General features: G+C 35.7%; 2 protein-coding genes across 4 annotated transcripts in view; both read right to left on the reverse strand.

Moving 5' to 3' along the window:
* Window positions 1–22,855, reverse strand: part of LOC134842173 (potassium voltage-gated channel subfamily C member 1-like) — a 32,323-nt gene extending 9,468 nt beyond the window's left edge. The window contains exons 1-2 of one of the 3 annotated variants that reach the window (XM_063858389.1): window positions 22,752–22,855; window positions 9,053–9,605 (exon numbers count right to left, since the gene is read on the reverse strand). In XM_063858389.1, coding sequence (XP_063714459.1) covers window positions 9,053–9,288 — 236 coding nt within the window. In that variant the 5' untranslated portion in view covers window positions 9,289–9,605; window positions 22,752–22,855. Of the gene's footprint in view, window positions 1–9,052; window positions 10,353–22,751 lie in introns of those variants that run through there. The other 2 variants (XM_063858390.1, XM_063858388.1) reach the window with 2 other exon arrangements.
* LOC134842499 (cysteine-rich PDZ-binding protein-like) overlaps window positions 1–25,892 on the reverse strand; it is a 305,601-nt gene that overhangs the window by 219,071 nt on the left and 60,638 nt on the right. The gene's annotated exons all lie outside the window — the stretch shown is intronic.

Genomic DNA, 25,892 nt, shown 5'->3' on the forward strand with positions numbered 1-25,892 from the left:
AGTCAATCATGGCAAATTAGCTTTTCTGGGCCAATTTGGAACGAATTCTAAGACGGTTTAAATCTCCGCTCATGCGCTAATGGCGCAAAGTATTTTGCGCGTTAATAGTCCCAATTTGGACAAAATGGCAACCTTTTAACCCCATAATTCTAGGAAATATGATCACAGGTGAAATATCTTCATAAATTAAGGCTCAGTACAAAAATACGTTTTGAATGATAAAAAAATTTCAGAATCAAAACAGGTCGAATTTTGTCTGAAGAAAAAAACCACCCCGTGCATTCCGTGTCTTTCGCAGGATAAATTGAAAAAGAAGTGCAATTGACTATTCCGACTTTCATAACAAAAGTAACGGAATATTTGTGCTCGGGGTGGTTTTTTTCAGAAAAACTTCGACTCTTTAAATAGCCATCATTCAAAAGGTATGGTTGCTTTGAGCTTAAATTTGAAAAGGTTCTTCACCTGTGATCTTTATTCGTAAAGTTATGGGGGTTTAAAGATTGCCATTTTGAACATTTTCAATTGTACTCCAGAAATTCAATCAGAATTTAAAATGTTTTGGCTAGAATAAGCTTAATTAAAAGAATTTTCTGACGAGAAATTGGATGAAAAACACAAAAAATTTTAGAACATCCATGCCTTATTCAAGCATTTCACTCAAAATTTCTTGCCACAATTTTAGGCTTTTAATTTTTTTTTTCAGAATTAAAGATTTTCTCAAGTGAGTATTTGAATCGTACGACAAAAATTTTGTTTTAAACCGCTGCATTGGTCGGAGTAGCTAGTCTAAAAATCTACGTTGCTCTGCTCCAAAGCTTTCTTTTGAATGGGAACACGTAATTTTTTAAATATAGAAAGTTTCACAACATTGATCATTACGAGGCCAAACTGTTTTTTCTCTGCATTGTAAGCGGAATCCGCAACAGGTCAAAATCAGATTTGTCGCGGAATCCGCATAATTGCTACTTTTCTTTGATCTTCTATGCTGTTTTGGATTCCACAAACAAGTACCTAAAACATTGTACCGCTCAAAATCGCTCGAAAAATAGGCGAACTTGCGGAATCCTCAACTGTATTTGCGGAATCCAGAACAATTTTTGGAATCCACAAACAAATGATAAAAAATTTGTATCGTTAAATTGAAATGTTGCTGAATCCGCAAATTGTAAGTGGAATCTGCAAATTGTAAGTGGAATCCGCATTTTGTTGGCGGATTCCATTTACATATATTTATATGTGTAGTAGCCTTTAAAATTATTTTTTTTTAAATATATGATTTGATTGCACTTGAATAGAAGTTTACTAGAATAGATCAGTGTTTGGGATTAATGAAATCCCAATTCATGGGATATATTTCAATAATGGATATATTCCATATTTATTCCACATTATTCCAGTTTTTGAGATTTCATCAATCCCAAATACTGCCAAGTAGTTGGGTTCGATGGAATCCCAAATACTGACCTAATTTGGCGATATGCTGTGTGTTGTGTTTCCATACACTCTCAACACAATGATCACAATTACTGCATTTATTCGGCGTTATGCTTCCAAAATCAGTATTTGGGATTGACGCAATCCCAAATACTAACCTAATTTGTCGATATGCTGTGTGTTCCATACACTCTCAACTCAATGACCCCAAATATTGAAATTGTTCGGTGTTGTGTTTCCAAAATACTAAAAGATGAAATCCACCGATTTAGGTAACCAATGTTTTAAGACTTGTTCGTGGATTCCGCTGACAATGGTTACGTCTTTGCTTTTAAACTCCGCATTGCTAGAGATAAGAATTCCAGTTCAGCTTTTAATTGTTCATATACAAGCTCAGTATTGAACAAAAGTCGGAATCCACTTACAGTTACGGAATCCAGATCAACTAGCTATATTTTCTTGTTGCGGAATCCGCAACAAAACAATTGTGCTGACAAAAATTACGTTACAAGTATATGTATGCGGAATCCACTGAAATTCTGTTTGTGGAATCCACTTACATTTTGGAACATATTTTAAGACTTGTCTCTGGAATCCAGGAACAGAACATACAGACACAAAATTGTGCTCCTATCCAGTGCACAGTTTGGCCTCGTAATGATCTTTCTTTTTCAATAGTGCCCCTGAATGTTATAGCATAAATATTTTCTAATCGTCTGAGGCCATATCGTGATACGAACCAAAATAAACCCACTCTATTTCCTATAAAAACAATTAGGTAAGTGGAGCAAAAATTAAATTTTGTGCTTAGTGCATAATGCCTCTGATAAAATTAAGACGACAAAATATTTTATCTACCCGCACACACATTCACACACACACACCACACACACACACACACACACACACACACACACACACACACACACCCACTCGCACACTTACACACAACACACAAACATATACACTCACTCACATTCATACAGAGACATACATAAACAAACACATTTGCACCCTTGCTTGCACCAGATATTTATAATGAGAGAATGAGAGACAAAGGAGCTCAATTATTTTAGCATACATTGTAATGTGTACGAAACTGGATGAACGAACTTGAACTTGAACAGGTGATCTTTTTCAAACCTTATAGTTTTAGATACAATATAGAATTTTTTGGTTTTTGGAAAACCATAGTTAATGAAAAACTGACCTGAAGCTCTCTGAAAAAAAAAAATCAATAACTTGCGCAAAATGTGATTTTTTTTGTCAGAGTGCTTCTTTTTTCCTATATAATTTGTTTTTTAGATATTTATAACATAAGTACGAAAGATGGAAGAGATTTGATTTTGTCCTTAAATTTTCCCTCGTGTAATTCGGGGAAAACAATTGATTTTTTCAATCATCAGCGTCATCACGTCATGTCGTACATCTACTCAAGTGGGAAAATCTTTGATTCTTGTTCCAGTAAAACACGCTGTACTCCACCACAATCCCTTTTCTATTCCCCTTTTTTAATCGATTGAGGTGTGTGTTTAAACCACAGGCAGCCACCTATCTTACCACTGTGTGACGCCGCTAATCACTTCAAGCACACATCAAACAAAATTGACAGCTGATGATCCAAATAAACGAACCAAACACATCAAAATACAGACTTGTTCACAATTAGATCACATTTTATTCATTTTGAGTTGTGAAATGTATTGCAAGGTGACAGAGCTAAGCTTGTCAGTAAGCCCTCAAGGGTACACAAAGCACTTGAGCTGAACGGTATCATCAAGCCCTAGAAAAAGAAGGGAGTGCGTTCTGATAAACAAAAATATAGCAAAATACCAGATCAGTAAAAGGAACAATTCAATAATTACATCAAATGCAAAATCAAAGACTTATCGAAATAATTTTCCTGGACCTAAGACAAAAATTTTAAATCTGGAGGATTGATTTAATAACTACATAAAGCAGGGGCGGATCTAGGATTATCTCGAGGGGGGGAGGTGTGGACAAATTGGTTTTCTGAGCCCTTTCAAAGCAGTACAAAGACCCTGTTTTGGCCAAAATTGTTGCGCCGTAGGCAAGATTTTGAAAAAACCAGCCAAAAAGGCTGTTTTAGGCAATTTTTGGAAAACTTTCAACAAAAAATTATAATACACGTTTGCTCTACTTTATCTGAGAGTCTCACGAAATTTAGTTTTGAAACAAATTTATCTTAATTTCATTTGCACCTTAAATGATGCCTGAAGGAGAGTAAATTTTTGATAGTTTCGTCACTTCAATCAACAGTGTCAATTGAGGATCAAAAGTAGAATTTCTAAGCCCTTTTGGCGTTTTTTAAGCCAAAGTTACAGTATTACGTGAAGCATGCAATTGCCGCTGCGTTGTGTAAAAGTAACATTGGATGTATTTGTAAAGTTAGAAGTAAATGATGATTGAAACGAGGTTAAATACCACCCGTACCCAGGGGACTTTCTGTGAAAGATCTGAAATTCTTTATTTTTTACATATGTTGATTCTCAGATATGAAACTTTTTATTTCAGATCTTTATAAAAATATGCAAATTTCAGATCTGAAAGTTGGATTTGAAATACAAAATTTCAAATCGTAAATAACCTTGAAGAACAAAATTTCAGATCTGAACTAAGATCTGAGAAATCCTTAGTTAAATTATGATTTATGCGTTTCAAGCAAAAAATTGAGTTTTTTATTTATTGATGTTTCTGCAATACACAATTATGTTAAGATTAACTAGCGGTAAAAAAACTTCCAAATAATTTCACAAACAGTTTTTTTTCGAACTAAATTTCTCGTTCATCTGTGTTTAAAAGTTTTCAAAAACAGTTAGCAGACCTGTCAAATTTTTAATTTTCATGCGCTACTTGTGCGTTCCAATGTTTAACTCATGATTGTAGAAACATATTTGCGCACTCTCCTATTGGAGACACGCTTCGCTGAGTACCTGCTAGTAGCTAGCAGAAGCTATCAACTACAACAAAATAAAAAAAAAACACTTTGCCACAATCATTGATTTTTCAGATCTGAAATAACCAAGACAAACTAAACTTCAGATCTGAAATTAGATCTGAAATAGATTTTTTTTCAGATCTGAAATAACCGAGAAAAACAAAATTTCAGATCTGAAATTCGATCTAAAATAACCAATCCTTAAAGTATCCAAGCATTATTTAAACATTTCACAACCTATTTCAGATATGAAATTTAGATCTGAAGAAGATTATTCCTGAACTGTTTTAGAAAATTTACTGGGTACGGGCAGTTAACTGGAAACAAATTGCTGGTATTATTTCGCTGCGTCAAAATCTTTGTTGAAAACTAGTATTATCATTGATTAATTGCAAAATACTTCATTTGATATTGCAATATATGATCTCGGATTGGGATTAATTTTTTATCAGCACACAATAACATATATTTCATCCAAACATAATTCGTCATTTGCCGCCTACACTTCGGGCATCTTTTCTAGGTTCCCATTTTGTAGAGTCTTTTATATGTCTTGATCAACAAAAAGTCTTCCCAATTCTTTTTCAAAAAACAAATGATTCGCTTGTTATCGTACTCGCGTAAATTTTTTGGTTCGAAAAAAATTCAGTCAAACAGGAAATTTTCATTTTTTGGACACTATTTCAACGTTTAATTTTGATACGAGTTTGTCAACTGGTTCGTTGCTAATGGCAAGTTATCAGCTAGCTGCAACCTTCGTGCTTGGTAAAAACGGTTTGTGGAATGTTCTGTAGGGTTTTTGTTCGACAATTGAAAATACATTCGGGTGTGTTTTTTTTCTCAAATAATCATCGGACAGGATCGAAAACTATATCATATCGAAGCCCTTTTGATCGTTCTTCGAGCGACCATAAAAACTTTAAAAAGTGGTCATGAAATTGAAAAAAAAAACTAATTTAAATTTTTTGTTCAATTTCGAGAAGGTAAAACAAGCGAGAGGGCTTACAATTAAATAGTATTTAAACCAGTTTTTTGTCTTGCTTTTCTAGCCATTTTTCAAACAAAAAAATGAATATGGCCGGAACATTCTGTGCTACTTGCACCACAACCGGCTATTCTGTTTGCGTTTGTAATTACTTCTAAAATCAGCCATTTTGCCTTCACTGTAGTACTTAGTTTGAAAAAAAAGGCCCAGGTGAACCGTGAATGGAATGATTTGTGTGCTAGATAGCTCAAACTTTTCCGTTCATTTGATTTTTTCGAACTTGCAATCCTGGATTTGCCAACAAACCTCCTTGGTTACGGGCGGAAGTAGCAAATGATGACCGAACCTCAGATTTTGATAGTTTTTGAAATTAGATGTCCTGAAAATAATCAAACTTTCGAGCAAATTGTTAGAACCTGTTTTTCGAAACAACAATTCAGATCAATAATTTTGAATTTTCTGATTCAGTATACTTTCTGTCAAAATATGCTGATTATCTTGTGGCAATTTGCCAAAAAATCTAAAGTATTACGAAAAATACAATTTGATTAGCTAGATGTTTCATTCGAAGATGATAATGTTGTTGCAGACATTTTTTCCTGAACAATTCTAGAAGCGGATTTCAGTTTAAGTTTGTCGAAATTTTATCATTTTTTTCTTCTGATGCAGTGGCTACTACACAGTTTTGATACAGCTTGCACGCTGCCTTGCTTGATCCCTTACTCCAGCTTTTGGATGAAAAAGCTTTTTTCTATTTTTTCTCCAAATTTTTTTCCTAACCCAAAAAAAGTGTTTTGTGAAGTCATATGGATTTTTTCTACCGCTAGTTAATCTAATCATAATATAATTGATTATTAACGCTAGAAATTGGATGCGGGCAAGATTTTTTTCTGATTTATCACTTATGGCCTTTTGAATAGATGGTTAGATTTTAAAAATTTTTTATCATCCTTTTGTTCTTCTGATGTAGTGGCTACTACACGGTTTTTGATACGAGCTTGCATGAACAAAAATTGTTTTTACAAACAAAGATAAATTCATCAAAAAGCTACCTTGCTTCGTCCCTTATTCCAACTTTCAGATGATAAAGCTTTTTTTTCTATTTCTCCTCTAAAATTGCTGCAACTTTTTATTGGATTTATTTCAATCCGATTGCGGACCAAACATTTTTGCAGGTTTAATGTGTAGAGAAATTGTGTGTTTACAAAAATGGAAACCAGCGATGATTCAAGTGAAATTAGTTATCAGTTCAATGCCAAATAATTGGTTCAGAATTTTTCACTAGAATAAAATCTCAGTAAAATTTCAATAATACCAAGGATCAAATATACAAAAATTATAGTCGCTTAGCGTTTTGTTTTGTAAAATTGATTGGCTGAAAAATTTCTTTTTATGGTTCTTGATTTTTCAAAATGTATCCAGGCTACACATTCTTGTAAAAAGTGTTCTAAGTCGGTCAGGTCAGCACATACAAATATATGATGCATCAATGACCTTTTTAAACTAATTAAGCTTTAAAACTGTCATTACTTTCAACGTTAAATTTGTTAAAAATGACTATTCACTCAGTTGTTTTCAAAAAATTTCCCACCATCTTAACACAAAAATTTCAACACAAAAGATTTACGAAGTCTTATTTATTTTTTGAAAAAAAACTGAATGTGCTCCTATTTAATGTAGCACTCAGATCATCAGATCTAAATGTAGAGTATCATACTTTGCGCGGAGAAAAAAATTCAAACAACAAAACGCACCCATTGACGCATTCTGTAGTTGGAACTAAAAAAATCTTGAGACTCTCCTGTTTCCAATGCAGCGAAATTCGTCTTCGCAAGATAGACTGAAACAAGGAAAAATAAAAAACGAATGAAATTTAAAAAAAAAATTGCAAAGGCGCGAATTAAAACTTCAAATAGAAAAAGCTTATTTTGTTTTCCTGGCTAAATATTCAACTTCAGGTTCATCATAACGAGGCCAAACAATTGTTTAACTGTATGTTCCTGGATTCCAAAGACAAGTCTTTAAACATGTTCCAAAATTTCAGTGGATTCAACGTACAATACGTGCCTGTAACGTAAATTTTGTCGTCACATTGGTTTTGTTGCGGATTATACAACGAGCGAATATAGGTAGTTGTTCCAGATTCCGCAAATGTAAGCGGAATCCGCAACTGTAAAAGGATTCCGCAAGTTTATGCGGATTCCGCTTACAATTTGCGGATTCCGCTTACAATTTGCGGATTCAACTACAGTTGCGGATTCCACGATAGTTTAAAATTATGGAATTCTGCAAAATTGCCTGTTTTTGGAGCAATAAAGTGTTTTAGCTATATGTCCGTGGAATCCAAAACAGCAGAGAAGATTTAAAAAATAGCAAACTTGAAGACTCGGCAACAAACCTGATTTTTACCTGTTGCGGAATCCGCTTACAATTCACAAAATGCACAGTTTGGCCTCGTATTGATTGAATTGAAAGGAAACCTATTTTAGTCTTTTTCTTTTGGCTCCTCATTGATCTTTTAAAATGACTCAGAATTTTTTTTTCGATAACGAGCCATCTTTGTCAAAATTATGTATTGTATGTTTTTACAGCGCTTAGAATGTCGAAAGTGCTTATAACAAAAAATACATTCGAACGCTAAGTTCCTTCTCATTTCTTATCCGCAAAAATCTTTTTCAGTTTAAAAGTGTTGGTAACTCCGCTGAAAGCCGTGCACAAAAACAAACGTTTGATCACATATTCGTAATTGAGAAGACCCAAAAAAAAACACCAGAAATCTTTTCATACCACATTTTTTATTCATTTCATTGAGCTTTGTTGGTGGTTAAGGTTATCTTTGTTTTGGAGCGTTTTGATTATTCAACTTTAAGTAAACTCACAGTTCCATGATATTTTTAAATGGTACCAAAATAAATGTAGATTTCGTCATTTTGGCGGCTTTTTATTATCCACAACAATGCGTGATATCTCTTTTTTGTGAGATATGTGTTTTAGATTTTTTCTTTTATTTTCCCCGCAAAATCAGGTACCACAAAGAATTATGGGAATGAATTGAGTGGAATGTCATATTAAAAACCGTTCATGCTTGTTTCGAGCGACCCTGAAAAATTTTCATAAAGTTGTCCTACTTTTGAGAAAAACGGGTTTGAATTTCTCGAAGTTTAGTCTAATTTCGAACAAAAAAAAGCTAGCGAGCACGCTTATTCTAAAAAAGATAGGCCATAACAATTTAGGTTACTTTGAGTAAAATTGATTTTTAAAGATTTTGTAGAGCCATTTTTGGAGTTAAAGTTTTCAAAGTTTCAAAAAAACTGTCTGCTAATTTTTTTTCAGTGATTTTTTCTCTGTTTTTTTTCTTGTCGTTTTTTGACTGTTACCGATTTGTTATTTTACTGGGGCTGTCAAATATGCCTAATATCTAGGTTTCCGTTAGATCTTTTTGTTAAACGATGCACAAAAAACAACACTGAATTGAAAAAAAAAACTTGGAAAACCCGGCCAAAACTTCAACCATTATACGAAAAATATCATTGCATTTCATATAAAACAAAACTTAAGGTGAACAAAATCCATATATAAAGCATGCAATCTCTTAGAAATCTGTTCGAATTAAACGCGCCAAATCAAAACATCCAAGGGGAGCTTTTTATCTGGAACAAGTGGCTTTTTCTAACCTGCAAAACTGTGCTCTGTATTCCCTGGAAACAACCTCCATTTGCCGTGTCTGCTCATCTGTCAACGGGGGCTTGCCCACCTCCGCCCCTCCTCCTCCTCCTCCTCCTCCTCCCCTGCGAAAAGAAGTACCTCTCCTGGGAAAACTGGAGGCCGCCCGTCTCTGTGCTCTCGATGCCCCCTCACCCTTTCGAAGAAGTTTCACAAAGGTCGCCCCGCCCCCTGCTGCGAAAGCCATTGAGATAGTACGAATCGATCCTTTTAAACACTTTTCTGGTTGCTATGATGTTAAATAAGATAATGATTTGGCTGAACTATGCTGACAATTTGGTTGTTCTAGAATATTAGTGAAAATTTTTTCGAAATTCTTCCAAAAGAGGTTTTATTGGTGGATAAATTGATAAAACTGTGATTAGGTTGCAGTTAAGACTGTTGTTGTTGGTAAAGTTTGAAGCAATTTGAACCTTGGGATTGTTATCCATAGCAGAACTATTCATTGATGAATATAGTAGACTTGATTGATTAGTGTTTAATAATGGAAGCATATTGGAATGGCTAAAAATAACACAAATTAAATTATAAAATGTAGAAAATGATTACACGCGAAAAGGCGAAAACGATCAATCTGTCAACTAACTGATGATAAATTCATCTGAATTGAAAAAAGTAAAATGTCGAAGTCACCTGTTGAACTTGGTAGATAATTTATCTAAGACACACATGTAATATCATCTGTCGTATTAAGGTCAGTAAAAGTATTTCATTTTTTAAGCTACTTTATTTTAAAAGTCTAAGAAATCATGTTCTTTTGAAAAATAATCGGAAAAACTGAAAATGAATTAGTTGCAAGTTTGATAGAAAAGGAAGTTGCCAGATATATCTTCTCTCGATTATAATCAAAGCTGATTTGGCCAATCATATCTGGGGTCAGAGGCAAATTGCCCGCAAAACTTAATCCAACTACCATTGTACATATACTCTTCTAAGCGACCATTGTCAAATCGTTGGTTATATAACTAATAACTTGGTTAAGAAATTGTTCTTTCAGAACGGACGAAATTGAAATTGTTTGTCTTTCCTCACTGGTGTCAAAAAACAATCTGGATCTGAACATCATTCTGAAGATAAACATTATACTTTTCTTTAACTTTAATCTTTTCCGGATTTTTTTTATGGAGTCACGTGGCATGTTTTTGCTATAATACGCTATATATAAATACAGCTTGTATGTGTGAATCTATATATAAATGTGTATATATTTTGTTTGTGTTTGTTTTTAGTGTAATAAATGATGTGGGAATTATGAAGGTTTGGACCATTGAGGCGTGAACGATCTATGCCAAGATACAGCATGTGTTGGCCCACTGAACTGATATCCAACCAATAACCAGTGTTGTCGTTTTTCTATGGTTAGATAACACATGTCTATGAGCAGATACCGTAACTGCAATCGCTGTTCGTTTCCGCTCCTCAAAAGAGGAGACTCGCAACCTATTACAAACAGAGTCATAGCCAATGTCCACTTCGCAGTTTCACATCACATAACAGGCACTTGCCAACTGTTTCACACTTAATTATAACTTCAGAAGAAAAAAGAACAGAAAAAGTAATGTAATAAGCATTCTGGTACTGGTCAGAAAATAACCAAAACAATCAATTTGCATCTTGTCAGCCAAAAAGTAATCTATTTCGGTTTACATGTTAAGCTTTTAAAAAACACGGACAAGGAAGAGCTAAATGTTGGGCTAAAAGTTGTGATCTATTGTTTTCATGAAAATGAGGAAAAAGGCGACGCAAGGTGTTCAACTTCAAAGTGAGCGATGAAAAATAACTAACTGAATTGAAGCTTCGAAGAAAGTGACGCAATATTTATGCCCAGTGTTTTTCCCAGGCAGCTTTTGACTGTTTGAAAAGCAATTTCTGAAAAAAATATTATGCTACCTGCAATATTTAAACTACAATCATGTATAGTAAAGTTATGGGGAGTCGAAATTTGAAAAATTTGGCTCACTCGGAAAAACTGATAGGCGCTTTGTTTTGAACCTACTAGGCGGCAAAAAAAATAGTATGAAAACACGTAAAACCTATTTGATAAAAAAATGAAAAGTGTGAGTGAATGACAATTAAGGAGATGAATCTGATCTAGACAGACAACTTTGTTGTCAATTAAGTGAGACAAGACAGCTCGTTTCAGGGCTCGTTTGCACTTTAACTGGTTTTAGGCTAAAAATACCAAATTTGAATTTTAAAAAATTGAGTCGTGTATGAAATAATAAGACCAACTAGCTTGCGTCGGTCAATTTGTAGAGCGGGGCAAAGAATAGAGCGGGATGATTTGCCACGCACAAGTAGTTCGCGTTAAGTTTTAGGCGAAAAAGTATAAAACGAACGGTTTAGTAAGACTCGTTGCTCAGCGAAGTTAACTCAGGATAGTAATGGTAAGCGCGACTCTTCTGTGAACAACGCGAAGATCCTTGGATCGAACCGCAAAGAGAAAATTGGTCTGAATAAAAAACAACACCGAAAGTCGGGATAAAATGGGATTGGAACATTCCATTGACAAAAAACTATTACGTGTGAACAATGCCGATGTAAAGAAAAAGTGTCCAAATTAAACAATTCTACGGAGCTCAGGATCGAGTAAGTTTGGTCATAGACATTACAGATTTGTCAAACAAGAAAAAGAAAAACAAGGAGAGTGGGTTACTGTTCGAGTTGCGCAGAAAGGTCCGACCATAGTCTTTAGAAAACTACGGTTCAGAGAGTTTTTTTTCAAATTAGTGTACTTTTTTCTGCTTAGAGTTATAAAAAGATCTGAAGTAAAGATATAGTTTAGCCATATTAGTAATAAAAATATAGAAAAATTGGACAAACACTTTTGTGGAAAATTTTTGAGTTTTATGAAATTTTTGGTTCCCAAAAAGAAGCAAAAAAACTCCAAAAACTAGTGTTACTTATTTAAAACTAAGTTTTAAGGTCCTAAATTAGGCATAACTCAGCTTTTAAGTCTGCTAGCTTGCGTTATTTGCTCTAATGATGTCAAAAAAATAAAAATTTCAAATCTATTTTTCTTGACACTGGGAAAAGTTTTTGGTTTTCTTTTATAAAGTGGTTCGAATAGCGACTGAAAGGGCTTTAAAATGATATATACCTCAATCCAGCTCGATGATTATTTGTAGTACCTGATTTTGCGTTGAAAAAAAAACTTTAAACCCACCCAAGTAAAAATTTCTTCCCGATGGTCGGAACAAAAATATCTTGATAACTTGTACTGGTGATTTTTCTAGACTTTCTGTTGTAAAATGTTTTGAATTTATGCACATTCCAGCATCAAATTGCGAAACGATCAGTTTAGATAGACTCGTTTTAGAAACAACCTATAGACGTGCTAATATACTGGTGTTTTTGCACGGCAGGACCCACGTAGTTCGAGAGATCGGGCCACAAATGGAGGACCGATTTTTTAGCAGAACAGTTTTGTAGCAAAAAAAGTGAATTTAGTTCTTTTAGTAGGCTTTGAATAACAGCTTTTTGGAGGCAGCACAAATTGAGGCATAAAAGATTGAGTGAAGTAAAATGGCGCGCAATCTGGGGTTGAGCTCCCCTAATTAAGACAATTATCTCACGGTTTGTCAACAAAGTTCTAAGCTAAATAAGTAGTTTAACGGCAAACTCTTATTCACACGCAGTTTTCTTCTCGTGCCGGATGTAAGCGCAGCTGAACGAAACGGAGCAAGCGTAATCTAGTTGCCAATGGCGTGTTTGAAATTAGCGTTTTTACTGTTGTTTTGTTTCGAGTCTGCTGAAAAACCGGTCTGCTAAAAAACCTAGCCCCCCCAAAATGAACCAGAATTGCTCCAATTAAAGGAAAACCAACCCATGCATATATATTTTTAACTTTGTTTGAAAGTCGGAGCAAAAATAGTACAAATTAAGTTCAAACCTGCCCGGGTTGACGTCCATAAAAGAAAATGCTTGTCATACAATTTCACATATGGCGATTCTGGAAAAAATGCTTATCATACAATTTGATACAAATTTTAAAAACTGTATTAAACGTTTTTAGAGAAATACTTCTGTTCTATTTCCATCTTTTGAATCTTTCTGCTCAATAAAAAGATGTTTTTAATTTTGGTCAAAAATGTTTATCATAATATTTTCATATATGAAAATTGTATGATAAGCATTTTGCTATAGAAAAAATAAAATCTTCAAAATTAATTTAACGATGTTTCTTGATAAATTTACATGAGTTTTAAAAAAGATTTATTAAAGAATGCATTTTGACTCTCAAAAACATGATTTTAATTTTGGTCAAAAAAATATATGAAAATTGTATGATATGCATTTTTTCATAAGCAAAAACACAAATTTGAGGTAAAAACTTTTTAATCCCTTTTTTGGTTAAAAATTTGCTTTTGTGCTCAAATATAAATGATAAAAATGCTTATCATACAATTTCATAGTATGGAAAAAATGCCTATCATAATATTTCATGGTGTGGAAAAAATGTTTATCATGCTTTTTTTCATAGTGTGTTTTTCGGTCTATGAAATAGTATGACAAGCATTTTTTTCAACCCGGTTATAGATGCTTAATTAATTAATTTTTACTTCATCATCTAATTTTCCTCAACATTGCATTCATTGCCTCAAATACTCGCCAAGCTGCTTCATGCTTTTTTCACTCGTTATTTGTTTGTTTAATTTCTCACTTAAGGACAATTAAGGTCACTGTTTAGATCAAACGAGTCTGCTTGTCGTTCACATGTTAAACATAAAAATAACAAAAAGTCAGAACAATCAAAGCTTTGCTTTGATATTTGTTAGTTAAAATCAATTGTTGAGATGAATCGGATCAAGTTAAGACCCACAACCCCCCCTCCCCCCAAAGAAACCAAGTTAGGATCCTCCATCCCAGCGTTCACTTTAAATTAAATTTGTGAAGCGCAGCGTGTAAAATGCTCTATTCTGATTGGCTGAAAAATCGAACTCATAACCAAGTTAACATCTTCACCCCTAAACGTCCTTTTAATGATTATTATAACCGCATTTACAACTTTAAAAAAATAGACTCATAGGTCTGATTGAAGAAATCCCCCAGCACCAAATGAATTTATGTTCCTATTTTATAAACTGTGAGATCTTCGCCATTGAGACATTGCCAAAAACACTGCGAGTTTTCCTGAAAATTAAAAAATCAAAACGGATCTACTTAACAATCTCCCACCCTATTGTATCTACTAAAGAAACTCCACTCGTGTAAATAAAAACAGTAAATTTGCACTAGAGCGATGTATGTAAATTCAAGTTTTGTTGCATTCTGAGTGGTCGAAAATTCACTGCAAGTAATCTTCTTGACAATCCCCCTTTTCTTGAAGGGGGGGGGGGGATTGTTAAGTAAACCATCAAAACAAACATGGTAATATATTGTTTTAACTGGATGTATATCATATCATGTTCACTAGATCTTGATTGCTTAAAATGAAGTTATCTAGGAAAAGGGTTTTTTTATTTGAAGCTGTGTGGAAACGAAACGTTATGTTGGTAAACTCTGGAAAACTATTTACGATGAAAAAAAACTTATTGCATACTTAACCACTGTGGTGTGGTGTGTCTAACGGTATCGTTATGACGTCATCATAGTATTACTTTCAATGCTAGTTATTAATCGTGCTAATCTTGCCTATTGGCTATCAAGGTCGCTACCGACCTGTCAATCTATACTCCATTCATCATTAAGTGCGCTCACTCACTCTGTCTCAATGTATGAAAGATGCAAGTTGAACTCTAGAATTTGGTCATGACATTATTTATATCATTTACATTATTTACAATCTATCTATTCTAAACAAGGTGAATTGAGTCTTGTTTAAACTGGTATTCCTCAGTAAACCAAATGGCGCAGCCAGCAGTTTCGATTTCGGAGGATCGGACTGACCTGTTAGGTGTTCCCGTATTCTGGCATAAACCAACAGCGGATCCACCCAGCAGCCGGGATTCTTGGATAGGCCAATTCAACTTAGCAATCACCCTGAGAGAAAAGTTGTGACCCACGTGAGTTATTGAAACCACCGGGTGGGGTACATGATGATCCTGTTCCAAAACCAGAAGCTGTGGGGGTGGATGAGGATGCGGCAGCAATTGCGAATCGTATTGCACGAAACGATGCAGCCGTACGAATAGTGACGGAAATGAATGAAGAACGCCGGGCAAAAGATCCCAGAGTAGCACCAGGTGTGTTCTACTATGAAGTTGAGCAACGAATTAAATCTCGTTTATTCTTTTCGCTTGGCTCAGAAGGGAGGAAAAGGTTCCTCCAAAATTACCCACATGCGGATTTCAGTGCAATATCATTTCAGGAATTTCATGAATTCTGTGTACTCCTTTTCAAGAAAGAGAAAAATTACATTATCGAACGTTTGCAAAAGTACAACGCCGTACATTCAGATCGTGAAGGTTTGGAAGCTTTTTATTTGCAACTGACAGGACAGGCCGCCCTGTGTGGATGGACAATTGATCAGGAAAAAGAAGTTGTAAGAGATATCTTCATTGCCAAGATGAGATATAAAGACATTCAGAGAGAATTGTGTATTCGCCCAGGTACCACTCCAGAAGAGACGCTGAAATCAGCGTTGCTGCAGGAAAAAGGGGCACAAACCGCCACTGATCTGCAAAAGCAACTTGGGAGTTCGGCTTCGATGGGCAGTTTTTCCCAGTCAGGAGCCAATTCGGGTCAGAACACCCGCATAAAACAAGAACCTACATTTTCTGTCCAAGGGAAGAAATTGTCAGATAGATTCAATCGGGCTCAGAACAATAAGTCGAAGGGGACCAACGAGAAAGCGAAAATATGTTATTTTTGCGGTAACAGGTTTTCGACAAATCATAAGCAAAGTTGTCCAGCCAGAAATGTGATTTGTAGGAATTGTAGTAAGAAGGTCACTTCGCAAAATGCTGTAATTCCAAGAACGTAGCGAACGTAGAAGCTGAGTCAGTTGAGACGGTGGAAGAAAATTGTAATTTCATCACATCCGATAGTGAGTCAGAGTTTGCTGTTTTGTCAGTGGCGTCAGAAGAACCGAGTCGTCCCATTGCGTCAGTGAAGAAGTTGGAGGTGGTTAATGCTGCTACGGTCAAGTTACGCTCTATTCAGATAACACTTCGTTGTGGGAAGACGTTCTTCAAGGCAACGGTGGATACTGGAAGCCCTTCTTCTTTCGTAAATAAGAAGACAGCAGACTACATCGTGAAAACTGTACCGTCAGCCAAAGATTTTAGCAATCAGGAACGTCCAATCGACACGGTATATGTTGACTACAATAGGAAAAGAATTGAACTGATGGGTACATTGATATTGGATGTGTCATCATTAGGTTGGCATGTCAAATCGGCAAAGTTTCTAATTTTGGAAAATCGTACACGATGATTATTAGTTTTGGACTTGCAGTCCCAGTTGGGGGTGAGAACAACGCAAGTTAGACCAGAAAGGTCTTTGGTGGGTGAAGTATCCCTATCAAACCTGAATGAGACGTCAGAGTCTTGGAAAACACATTTCCATCAGAAGTTTCATCGTGTATTTTCCAGAGTAGGTAGAGCCAAAAATCACCAAGTATTCTCTACATTCAAGTCTCCGCTTGTTTCGATTCAGGAGAAAGGAAGGCGGGTTTCAGTGCATATCCAAGATAAAGTTGGCCTGGAAATTCAGACGTTAATTCAAGAAGGCCACGTGGTCAAACTTAACAAATGTACAAGCGAACATTTTATCTCTCCGGCTAAAATTACGGCTAAAAAGGATGGTTTCGTGAAATTGGCTCTGAAAGCAAAGCCTATGAATGATCAGATTCATAAGAACCAATATCAGATGCCGAATTTGTTGGAACTGTTGGACTCGGCAGCCCAGATAATCACATCGGACAAATTAGGTGATGTTTGGTTTACGTCCCTAGATTTGAAATATGCATTCAGTCAGATTCCGCTCAGTAATGAAGTTAGTCGTCATTGCAACTTTAATATCGTCTGTGGAGAGCAAACTGGCACGTATCGGTTTAAAACTGGGTTTTATGGGTTAACGGACATGCCAAAAGAATTCCAAAAAGCAATGGACAATACCCTCCAGGGCTTATCGGGAGTTTTCTGTTTTTTGGACGATTTTTTGATAGTTTCGAAAGGATCAATCAATGATCACAATATTCTTGTAAATAAAGTGATAACTCGTTTGGATAAAGAAGGTTTCGCTCTGAAATTGTCGAAATGCGATTTTTTGATGAATCAACTATCTTGGTTGGGTTACGACATTGACTCAGAAGGCTATACCCCGAAACGTTATAAAATTGATGCAGTATTAGCTCTGGAGTCTCCTAAGTCGGTCAAGCAACTTCGTTCAGCTTGAGCGACTTAGGAGTTGTAAATGGCATACTCAACCAATTACAACGTTTTCTATCAAACCTTCAGGTCCATTCGGACCAGTTGCGCCTTTCCTTGAAAGCAAGTAATAAAAGCAAGTTTGTGTGGGGGGAGGGCCAACAAACGGCCTTTTGGAATATTTTGCAATTGATAGCGAATATCACAAAGATGTATCATTATGACCAAAATCGGAATTCGCGAGTGAAGTGTGACGCCAGTCATAGTGGTTTGGGTGCTGCTTTAGAACAGGAAATAGAAAAAGATGTTTGGGTTCCTATTGCATTTGCGTCGCGTTTCCTCAATGACCAGGAAAAGAAGTATAGTACTAATGAGTTGGAACTTCTAGCAATTGTGTGGTCATGTGAGCACTTTCGTAACTATTTGTTGGGTAATCATTTTGTGGTTCTAACGGATTATAAAGCGATTATTTCGGCGTTAAAGGCCAACAGAGGTAATAAAACTCATCAATCTCGATTAACCAGATTGGCTGATAGATTATTGATTTTGACTTTGATATTTTCCACATTTCTGGATGTAAATTGGGTATAGTGGATTATTTATCTCGTTTTCCAACGTTTGAGGCGCCACGACCAAGCAGTTTTGATGAACAATATGTAGTCAAGTGTATCAGTCAATTCTTTGATGCGTGCGATTATCTGGATGGATGGTTTGAAGTTGTTCTTTTTTAGAAGAATCATCCGATATTTCGAAGAACAGTCAAAATTTCGTTTTATCTAATTCGATAAATTTAATCGAGCCAATGGATTTCGGTCAGCCTCGAGCCAATTGTCCCGTTCGGGGTACTTCATTAATTTCATCTAAAGATATTGGAAATTTGTCGGTAGAGGGCGTCATAAATCAGAACATTCCAACTACGTCTCAAGGCATAAAATCGGTAGAGGGCGACGAATATTTTGACTTTGGCTATACCGAACTGTTAAAACAATTAAATGCGCTTGTCACTCCTCCACTAGAGGGCGTCAGGATTTCTGGTTTTAAATTTAGCCAATCAGCGTTGAGCTGGTTCATGTACGGTTTTGTAATTTTCTCAGCGTGGATCACAAATTATCTGCCAATTTTGACTTTAGTGTGGATTATCAGTACGGTCATTAGTGTTTTGGATTTATTATCATCGTCCGTGGTTCTTTTTGATCTTGTTTCAATTTATTGGAATTTTTGGTGTGTAATCCTATTATTGGGCGTTTTTCATTTTCAGACTGTGATGGGTATTAACACCAAAAACGCGAACGATAGCTTTGAGCAACTACTCAACCAATTTATTCCGATCAATCAACATTGGTTTTCGTCGGATCGTGCCAGGCCGCGGTTTTGCACGGGGGCAGTGCGTCCAAAGAGGTCGACTACGCTACAGCGTGGTGCGGCGTTGAGGGGTCAATAAGCCCGAATACTGGCCAATTTTAGATCAAAAAGGCTCAAAAAACTCAAATCAGTAAATCGTGATGTTCAGTCAGTCCAAAGTTTGGAAATTCTGAAGTCATCAGTGGTAGCTCAGGGCCAGAAATCACTAACCGGTTTGGTGGGCATTTTGGATTTCGATGTGTTGTCGGAACTTACGGATGAAGACTCCAGCCTATGCTTGATGAAACGGGCACTTATTAACCGGGACTATGAAGGATTTTGTCGTATTGACCCATATATAAAATCCTTTTGGCATTGTGCAGCGGTGGTTAATGGCTGTGTGGTCGTGGACAATAGGATTGCTATTCCCATGTGTCTTAGGAAACCGTTACTGTCTCGGCTACATAGGTCGCATGCGGGTCAGTTAGCCATGCTTGACGCTGCGCAATACATATGGTGGCCTCGAATGCATCGAGATATTGTCCAGCTATGTAAAGATTGTCCCCAGTGCACGAAGTTTGGTAAGAATTTGAACGCGAACGCTTCATTTAACTCTACCAAACCTTTACCCCTTTTATCTGGTCCTAATGAACAGCTTCAGCTCAATTATGCGGGTCCTCTACTCGATTCGAATGGTAACAGAATTTGTTTCTTGGTCGCGATTGACCGTTACTCTAAATATCCGTCGGCTATGATTACACGTTCTACGGGGGGACGGAAGATCATTAAATTTCTTAAAACGTACATTCAACAGCATAGTATTCCGGAATCTATCAAAACTGACCAATATTTCGGCTTTAAGAACAAATTAGTGCAAGCCTTTTGTAAAGATAAAAATATTGCCCAATACTTCTGCCCGGTGGGGGATCATCGTGGTTGTGGTCTAGTGGAACGGTCGATCCAAACTATTAAGCGTCGTTTGGGTGCTTCGCGATTGAGCTCGGATTTTTCAAATGTTCAGGACACGCTTAGAAATATAACTGAAGATATTCGGATAACAAAAAATTCTGTTACTGGGGTTTCACCTTTTGAGCTTCATTTCGGTCGTCCTCCGAATACGGAGTTATCTATTGCTGCAGCGCGTTTGTCTACGGGCGTTAATTTAGATAACCAACAATTGGAGCGTGACCTACTAACACCTGAACAGCGTCGGGAGCAGTGCGACAGCCGACCAAGAATAAAATTAGTCAAGAAGGGGCAGTCAAGCCCGACAGTGTCACCCTACTTTGGGGTACCGACGGAGTCAGTTGCGGACACACCTCACTATTGTGCGCTTGAGAGTCTGGCTCAATCCGCAAATTAGTGGCTGACTTTGAAGAAGTCCTTAACGCATCAAGAGGGGGTCAAAGCTCTTAAGACGCTGACAGAACGGAACCAAGTTCTCGCAGCTACCCTACGTTCAAACTTGTCTGCTGGGACGCTCAGGTTCAGGAATCAGATGACAACTGAACAAATCCGTCTGTCATTACCAAAACGTAATTTGGATTACTTAGTGTTGAATGAACCAAATAAAGTCGAGATTTTTAGGAAATTTCTGAATAGGAAGTCTGGTCGAGAACTTTTCAAACCTTTTAAGGGCAAAACTGTGCAGATTACTGGGTCCACATATATTTCTGACAAGGGGAAAGTGATTAGAAGAAATCACCTTGCAATACGTCTTAAATCAACGAATCTAAGTTTTTCAGGCAAGCCAGCAACGCTTGTAAAGAAGGGGCAAAAACTACCCATTGTTTCATCTTCGCCTTCATCGTCAGAGGACAATCGGCCTTCAAAACCAACTAGTTCTCGTCAACGAATTTTGGCCAAAACTGTGGACGTACCTGCTCGTCCGCAGTTCCCGTCTCTGGTGTCTGCGTCTACGCCATCTCGTGCTAAAATTATCTCGTCTAAATCAAAGCACAACTTAGTATCGGAGGCTCCAGGAGTTCAAGCTATTCCTTATCCTCAACATTCTACTCCAGTAGTAGATTTAACGGCTTCTTCGTCCACTTCAGGAAACCAAGGAACGGAGGTTCCCATCAGTATCATACCGAAGTCACCATCTCCCACTAAAGACAAACTTTTATTATGCGCAGATCTTATTCCTATTTCTTCGGACGATGAGTCATTGGTTCCAAAGCTACAAGAGTGCACGTCGTCAAATTTGGCATCATCGGGTCTTCCTACCCGAGATGTCTCTGGCTTAATTTCTGAACCGGTCGGAAATATTTTGTCATCATCGAACTCACGGCAGTCCAATCAGACATTCCGTGAATGTCGTCCAAGCTACTTTGTTTACTTCCCCGTCAACTTCTGTTTCGCCGGACAGGAGAGTTCGTTTTGCCGTGGCTAACCAAGAGCCAGATGTTCAAGTGGGGCAGTCCCGGGTGGTTCTACCCAATGAGTCTGAAGGTTTAAGCAAAAAATTTACTCGTTTTCCGAAAAAGAGCTCATTGGATCATCCTTTGCGTCGTTCAGACAAATAAAACTCTCCTGTTATTCAAACTCGTCTAATCATATAAAACATTACCAGTATATTTCCTTAAGTTATATCCGCCAATCTTGTAAACTTATATTAGTGCTTCATCGGTTACAAGAAGTTCTGTTAAACGGCAGTGAGTGTATGTGTAGTTATTCTTAATCTTAAGAAATTCAAATGTCCATTTGAATTTTTCCCTAGAAGGGGAAACGTGGTGTGGTGTGTCTAACGGTATCGTTATGACGTCATCATAGTATTACTTTTAATGCTAGTTATTAATCGTGCTAATCTTGCCTATTGGCTATCAAGGTCGCTACCGACCTGTCAATCTATACTCCAATCATCATTAAGTGCGCTCACTCACTCTGTCTCAATGCATGAAAGATGTAAGTTGAACTCTAGAATTTTGTCATGATATTATTTATATCATTTACATTATTTACATTATTTACAATCTATCTATTATAAACAAGGTGAATTGAGTCTTGTTTAAATTGGTATTCCTCAGTAAACCACAACGACACAGATGAAAATTTTTTTTCTTGAATGAAGCTACAGTTTTTTGGTTTTTAAATCAACCACTGTAGTGTTTGTCAATCTACAACCAATATCTATTTTTTTCCCTAAAACTTTTACTTAAAAAAATTATATATCATAATTTTATACTCTATGTCATATTTTAAATCATATGTTTCATATCAATACTTCATAAATATCTACCAACAGTTTTTTGCCAAACATTTTGGTTGTTTGATTAAACAAGCCCTAAAAAGTACTTTCTTGAGATTTTAAGGTGATTCGCAAAGCTCAAGCCATTGTCTAAAGATTTTTTGTATGCAATAACCATAATTCAGCAACTTGACCCCAAATTTTGCTACATCTGTTTTACTGGCCGACTTTCTTTGGTATTTATTGACAAACAAAAATTACTGTGAACAAAGACGAAATATACTGCGGACAGAAATTGTATTTGAACGATCGTTCCTGTCACAAAAAATGTTTAATTAGGTCACTGAACAAAAACGGACGTTTTTTATTCTATTTACAAAACTTCATTCAATACTATTTTATTGAATAAAACTTTATTCAATACTATTTTATTGAAGAAAACTAACAAATAAAAACTGACATTATCAGTGTTACCAGTATGTTTGTTTTTGATAAAAAATAGTAAGAGCGATTGTCGCAATGTTCACTTGAACATATCACCGAAAATTACCATGCTGGGTCTCTGACATAAGCAGGAGATGATTCAAAGTTTATTTCAATTGCACTCTGAGTATTTCAACTGATGTTTTTTGGACAAAAAAGGTAGTCTAGGCTAATTAAACTCCAAGATAATTGGCTTCAAAAAGCAACATACCTTGAAAAAAAACCTGCAAAAAATCATTATAAATTAAAAAAGAAAACAATTTTTTGAATGCCAATATTTGTTTTTTTTTTGCCAGGAATTTTCTTTAGAAGAACAAATATACTAACTTGTGTTTACTAAAAACAAATTAGTTGACAGAGTTCAAGTGTTGACATTCTGAACGAAGAACTACAGAGAAAAACAAGTTGTTTGAACTTCAGCGACGGATATTAAATGGAAAGTAATCGGCGGAATTTTTAAGCTAAAAAAGAAAGGTAATCATCTTTTAAAGTGACAGAAAAGCTGAAAGTAATCACCGGTAGCACAAAATATTCCAAAGCGAGCGACAGTTAAATTGTTTTTCAACTGAATACACAAGACGATGTTAACACAGTTGATCATCGTTACTGGTAGGAGAGCCTGAGACCTGAAAAAATGCACAGCAATTCCCAAGAAAAGGCATTCTTAAACAATTTCAGTATTGGTCGGCCAGAAATGGATGTCGTAAAATAATACTGAAGGTGGGAGTAACGGTGCCGCCCTCGGCACACTACTGCCTGAGACATATTTTAAAAAATAAATAGCAGAAAACAATTGCGTGAACTTGTCTTAACGAAGCCCTGATTTTGCTTCGTTGACTACACACCACAGCCGACCATAATATATCGTGCATGGTATAATTAAGCCAATTAGCTAGCCTCCAGTATGGAATGTTTTTGTAGTGAGGGATAATTCGCCTCAGCGTTACATTTTCAGCTTCAAACTATAAGACGAGCAGTTGGTCTGAACAAAAAAACCTCTCCGGGAATCTAAATTCCTCATTTTCTTCCAATGTCGGTGCAAAAAAAAACAGCTTTTTTAGAGAATCCCTAACAATTGTTTTCAAGCCCTGTTGCAGGATCCGTGAAAAAAAAAACAAGAAACTAAAATTTGACCCCCTAATTATATTTACTAAAACCTTCCAAAAATTTTAATTAGGGCAAATGTTCGACTGGCTTTTAGGATCTATAGAACAGTGATCTTTCAAAAACATAGCATGGCTCAGCTCAGCTTAGAACCATTTCACAAACTGATTAAATCACTGCTTACTATAAATCGAGGATTTTTTATCCCAGATTGTTCAATTGGCAATCTTTGAGCCCATGAAAACACAGGTGAAAATACTTTAGATTCAAGCTCAAGACGTCAAATCGTTTAGGTTGATATGAAATATTTTTGTCAGAATTTGATAGTTGAGAAGAAATCATTTGTGTGTAGAAAAAACCATCCGAACAAAATATTCCGACACTTTTTACATATGTTGGAGCCACAGGCACGGAGTGACAGGCTTAAGTTAAAATTCACTTTGATTTAGTTCTAAAAACTCGTTGTTATCGACTAGGATGTAGAATTGCAAATACTACACTAACTTACGGTTTAAGTTAGTTTTCTAACCTTTTAAATAACCCTTCGACTTAAATAATTCGTTCAAGATCGATCTCACTTTTATCTATGGAGATTGGCTTGGATATTGAAAACAAGTTAGGCGGATTGGCTTATCGTCTTGCCTTGAAAAGCAAATAGCACAGCGATAAAGCCCGCAGTGCTTTTGCAGTCCTAAAATAGACTTTGAAATTTTTTCAAGTAAGGCAGGTGCAAAACTGATAAATTATCCTGATCTTTTAAGCTATTTAATTATTATGCTAAAAAACAATAAGTTGTTGATATCAATTTTATCAAGAGTATGAAGAAAAAGAGTAAAACGAAGTTTAAAGTCTAGACTGCAGTTGCAAATGTGTCTCTTAGATTTTTGATTTTCAGTCCTAGTTTTCAAACTTTTCCTGTTTTAACCCAAATTAGGGAAATTAATTGAATTTTATTACAACAAAAAACTGATTTATGTTAAATCTTCATAAAAATTGTATCAAATTGAGTTACTCTACAATATATATATAAAAAAATAACACTCAATCGTGATTGGTTGTCAAACAATCACGATTGAGCTGAGACTGAACTAATTTCTATCCATTTAGTCACAATTTGCTAATTAAAATTGAAATAAGCTGAAACTTAACCGATTTTGTTCAATAAATCAATTTATTCACGAAAAGAAATACATAAAATGGGAAATAACCTCTGATTGATAAAAAAAATTAAAGTCAACACGTTTTTAAGCGATGTATGCACTTTTACATTACAACTTAAAGTAGAAAGTAAAATTAATAAAATTCGTTGCTATAATACTGACGCTGAAAAATTTAAGCATTCTACCGAAACATTTTACGAAGAGAAACACGAACTGTATGTCCTTTTCCCAAAATACTCAACCAAAACAGATAAAACAGAAACAACAAACAAGCGTTCCAAATGAAATGAAAATTTAACGGTTAATTGCTTCGCTCTCAATTGCTTTTTAAAACAACCTTAGTACATCAATTCTATGTGAAATTGAAAACAATTTAACAATATTTCGGTGCTGTTTGAAACAAACTATCAAGAAAAACTGAAGCTTAATTAAACAAAACAAGAAAGTTTACACAACACTGAAGCACTTCATAGAGATATTCATAATAATTAGAAAAGTCATAAAATGTGATGGCAAACTTCTATGTAGTGAAAAAAACAGCAAATAAATTTAAGGCTCGTAATCAAAATTAAATACACAAAGATTGTATGATATATCGCCAAATTCCACAAGGACTAAGTTACCATCTTGTCCAAACACTCAATCCAAAATAATCACGAATTAACTATTTTTCCCCGCAGCAACACCCCAGCAAAAATTTACGTTTTAAGAAGTTTGCCCATCCTCAGAGGATCCTTGATATATCCAAGAAGAAACTATACACATCAATCTCAAAAAACATCACGATAATTAAATGAACTTCATTACTCCACGCAATTTATAAAGTACACAAAACATCCAAACCCTTATTTACAAATAACCAAAACGTATGTAAAAAATTACAAAAATGGCGGAAGTAGTAGCATATCTGGACCTAGCTCTCGAAAAATCACACGATTAGACTTAATTGAAGATGCAAGAGATTTTCTTAAAATTGTCGAGAAAAAATAGATTTTCACTAGGCACTCGACCAGCAGTGGCAGATGCGGACCAAAAGGCATATGATAACAGATAAAGATCCTTAATCGGTTCATTTGAGTCAGGGAATGAAATTTTAGGGAGAAAAAGTCATAAATGTTTTTAAAAAATTCAAGGACACGAAAAAAATCAATTTTGCTATGCTTAAAAATTTCACAAAGTAAAAATACTCATTTCAAAAAGATCA

The sequence above is a fragment of the Symsagittifera roscoffensis genome, chromosome 3 (genome assembly GCF_963678635.1).
Source record: "Symsagittifera roscoffensis chromosome 3, txSymRosc1.1, whole genome shotgun sequence".
Lineage (NCBI taxonomy): Eukaryota > Metazoa > Xenacoelomorpha > Acoela > Convolutidae > Symsagittifera > Symsagittifera roscoffensis.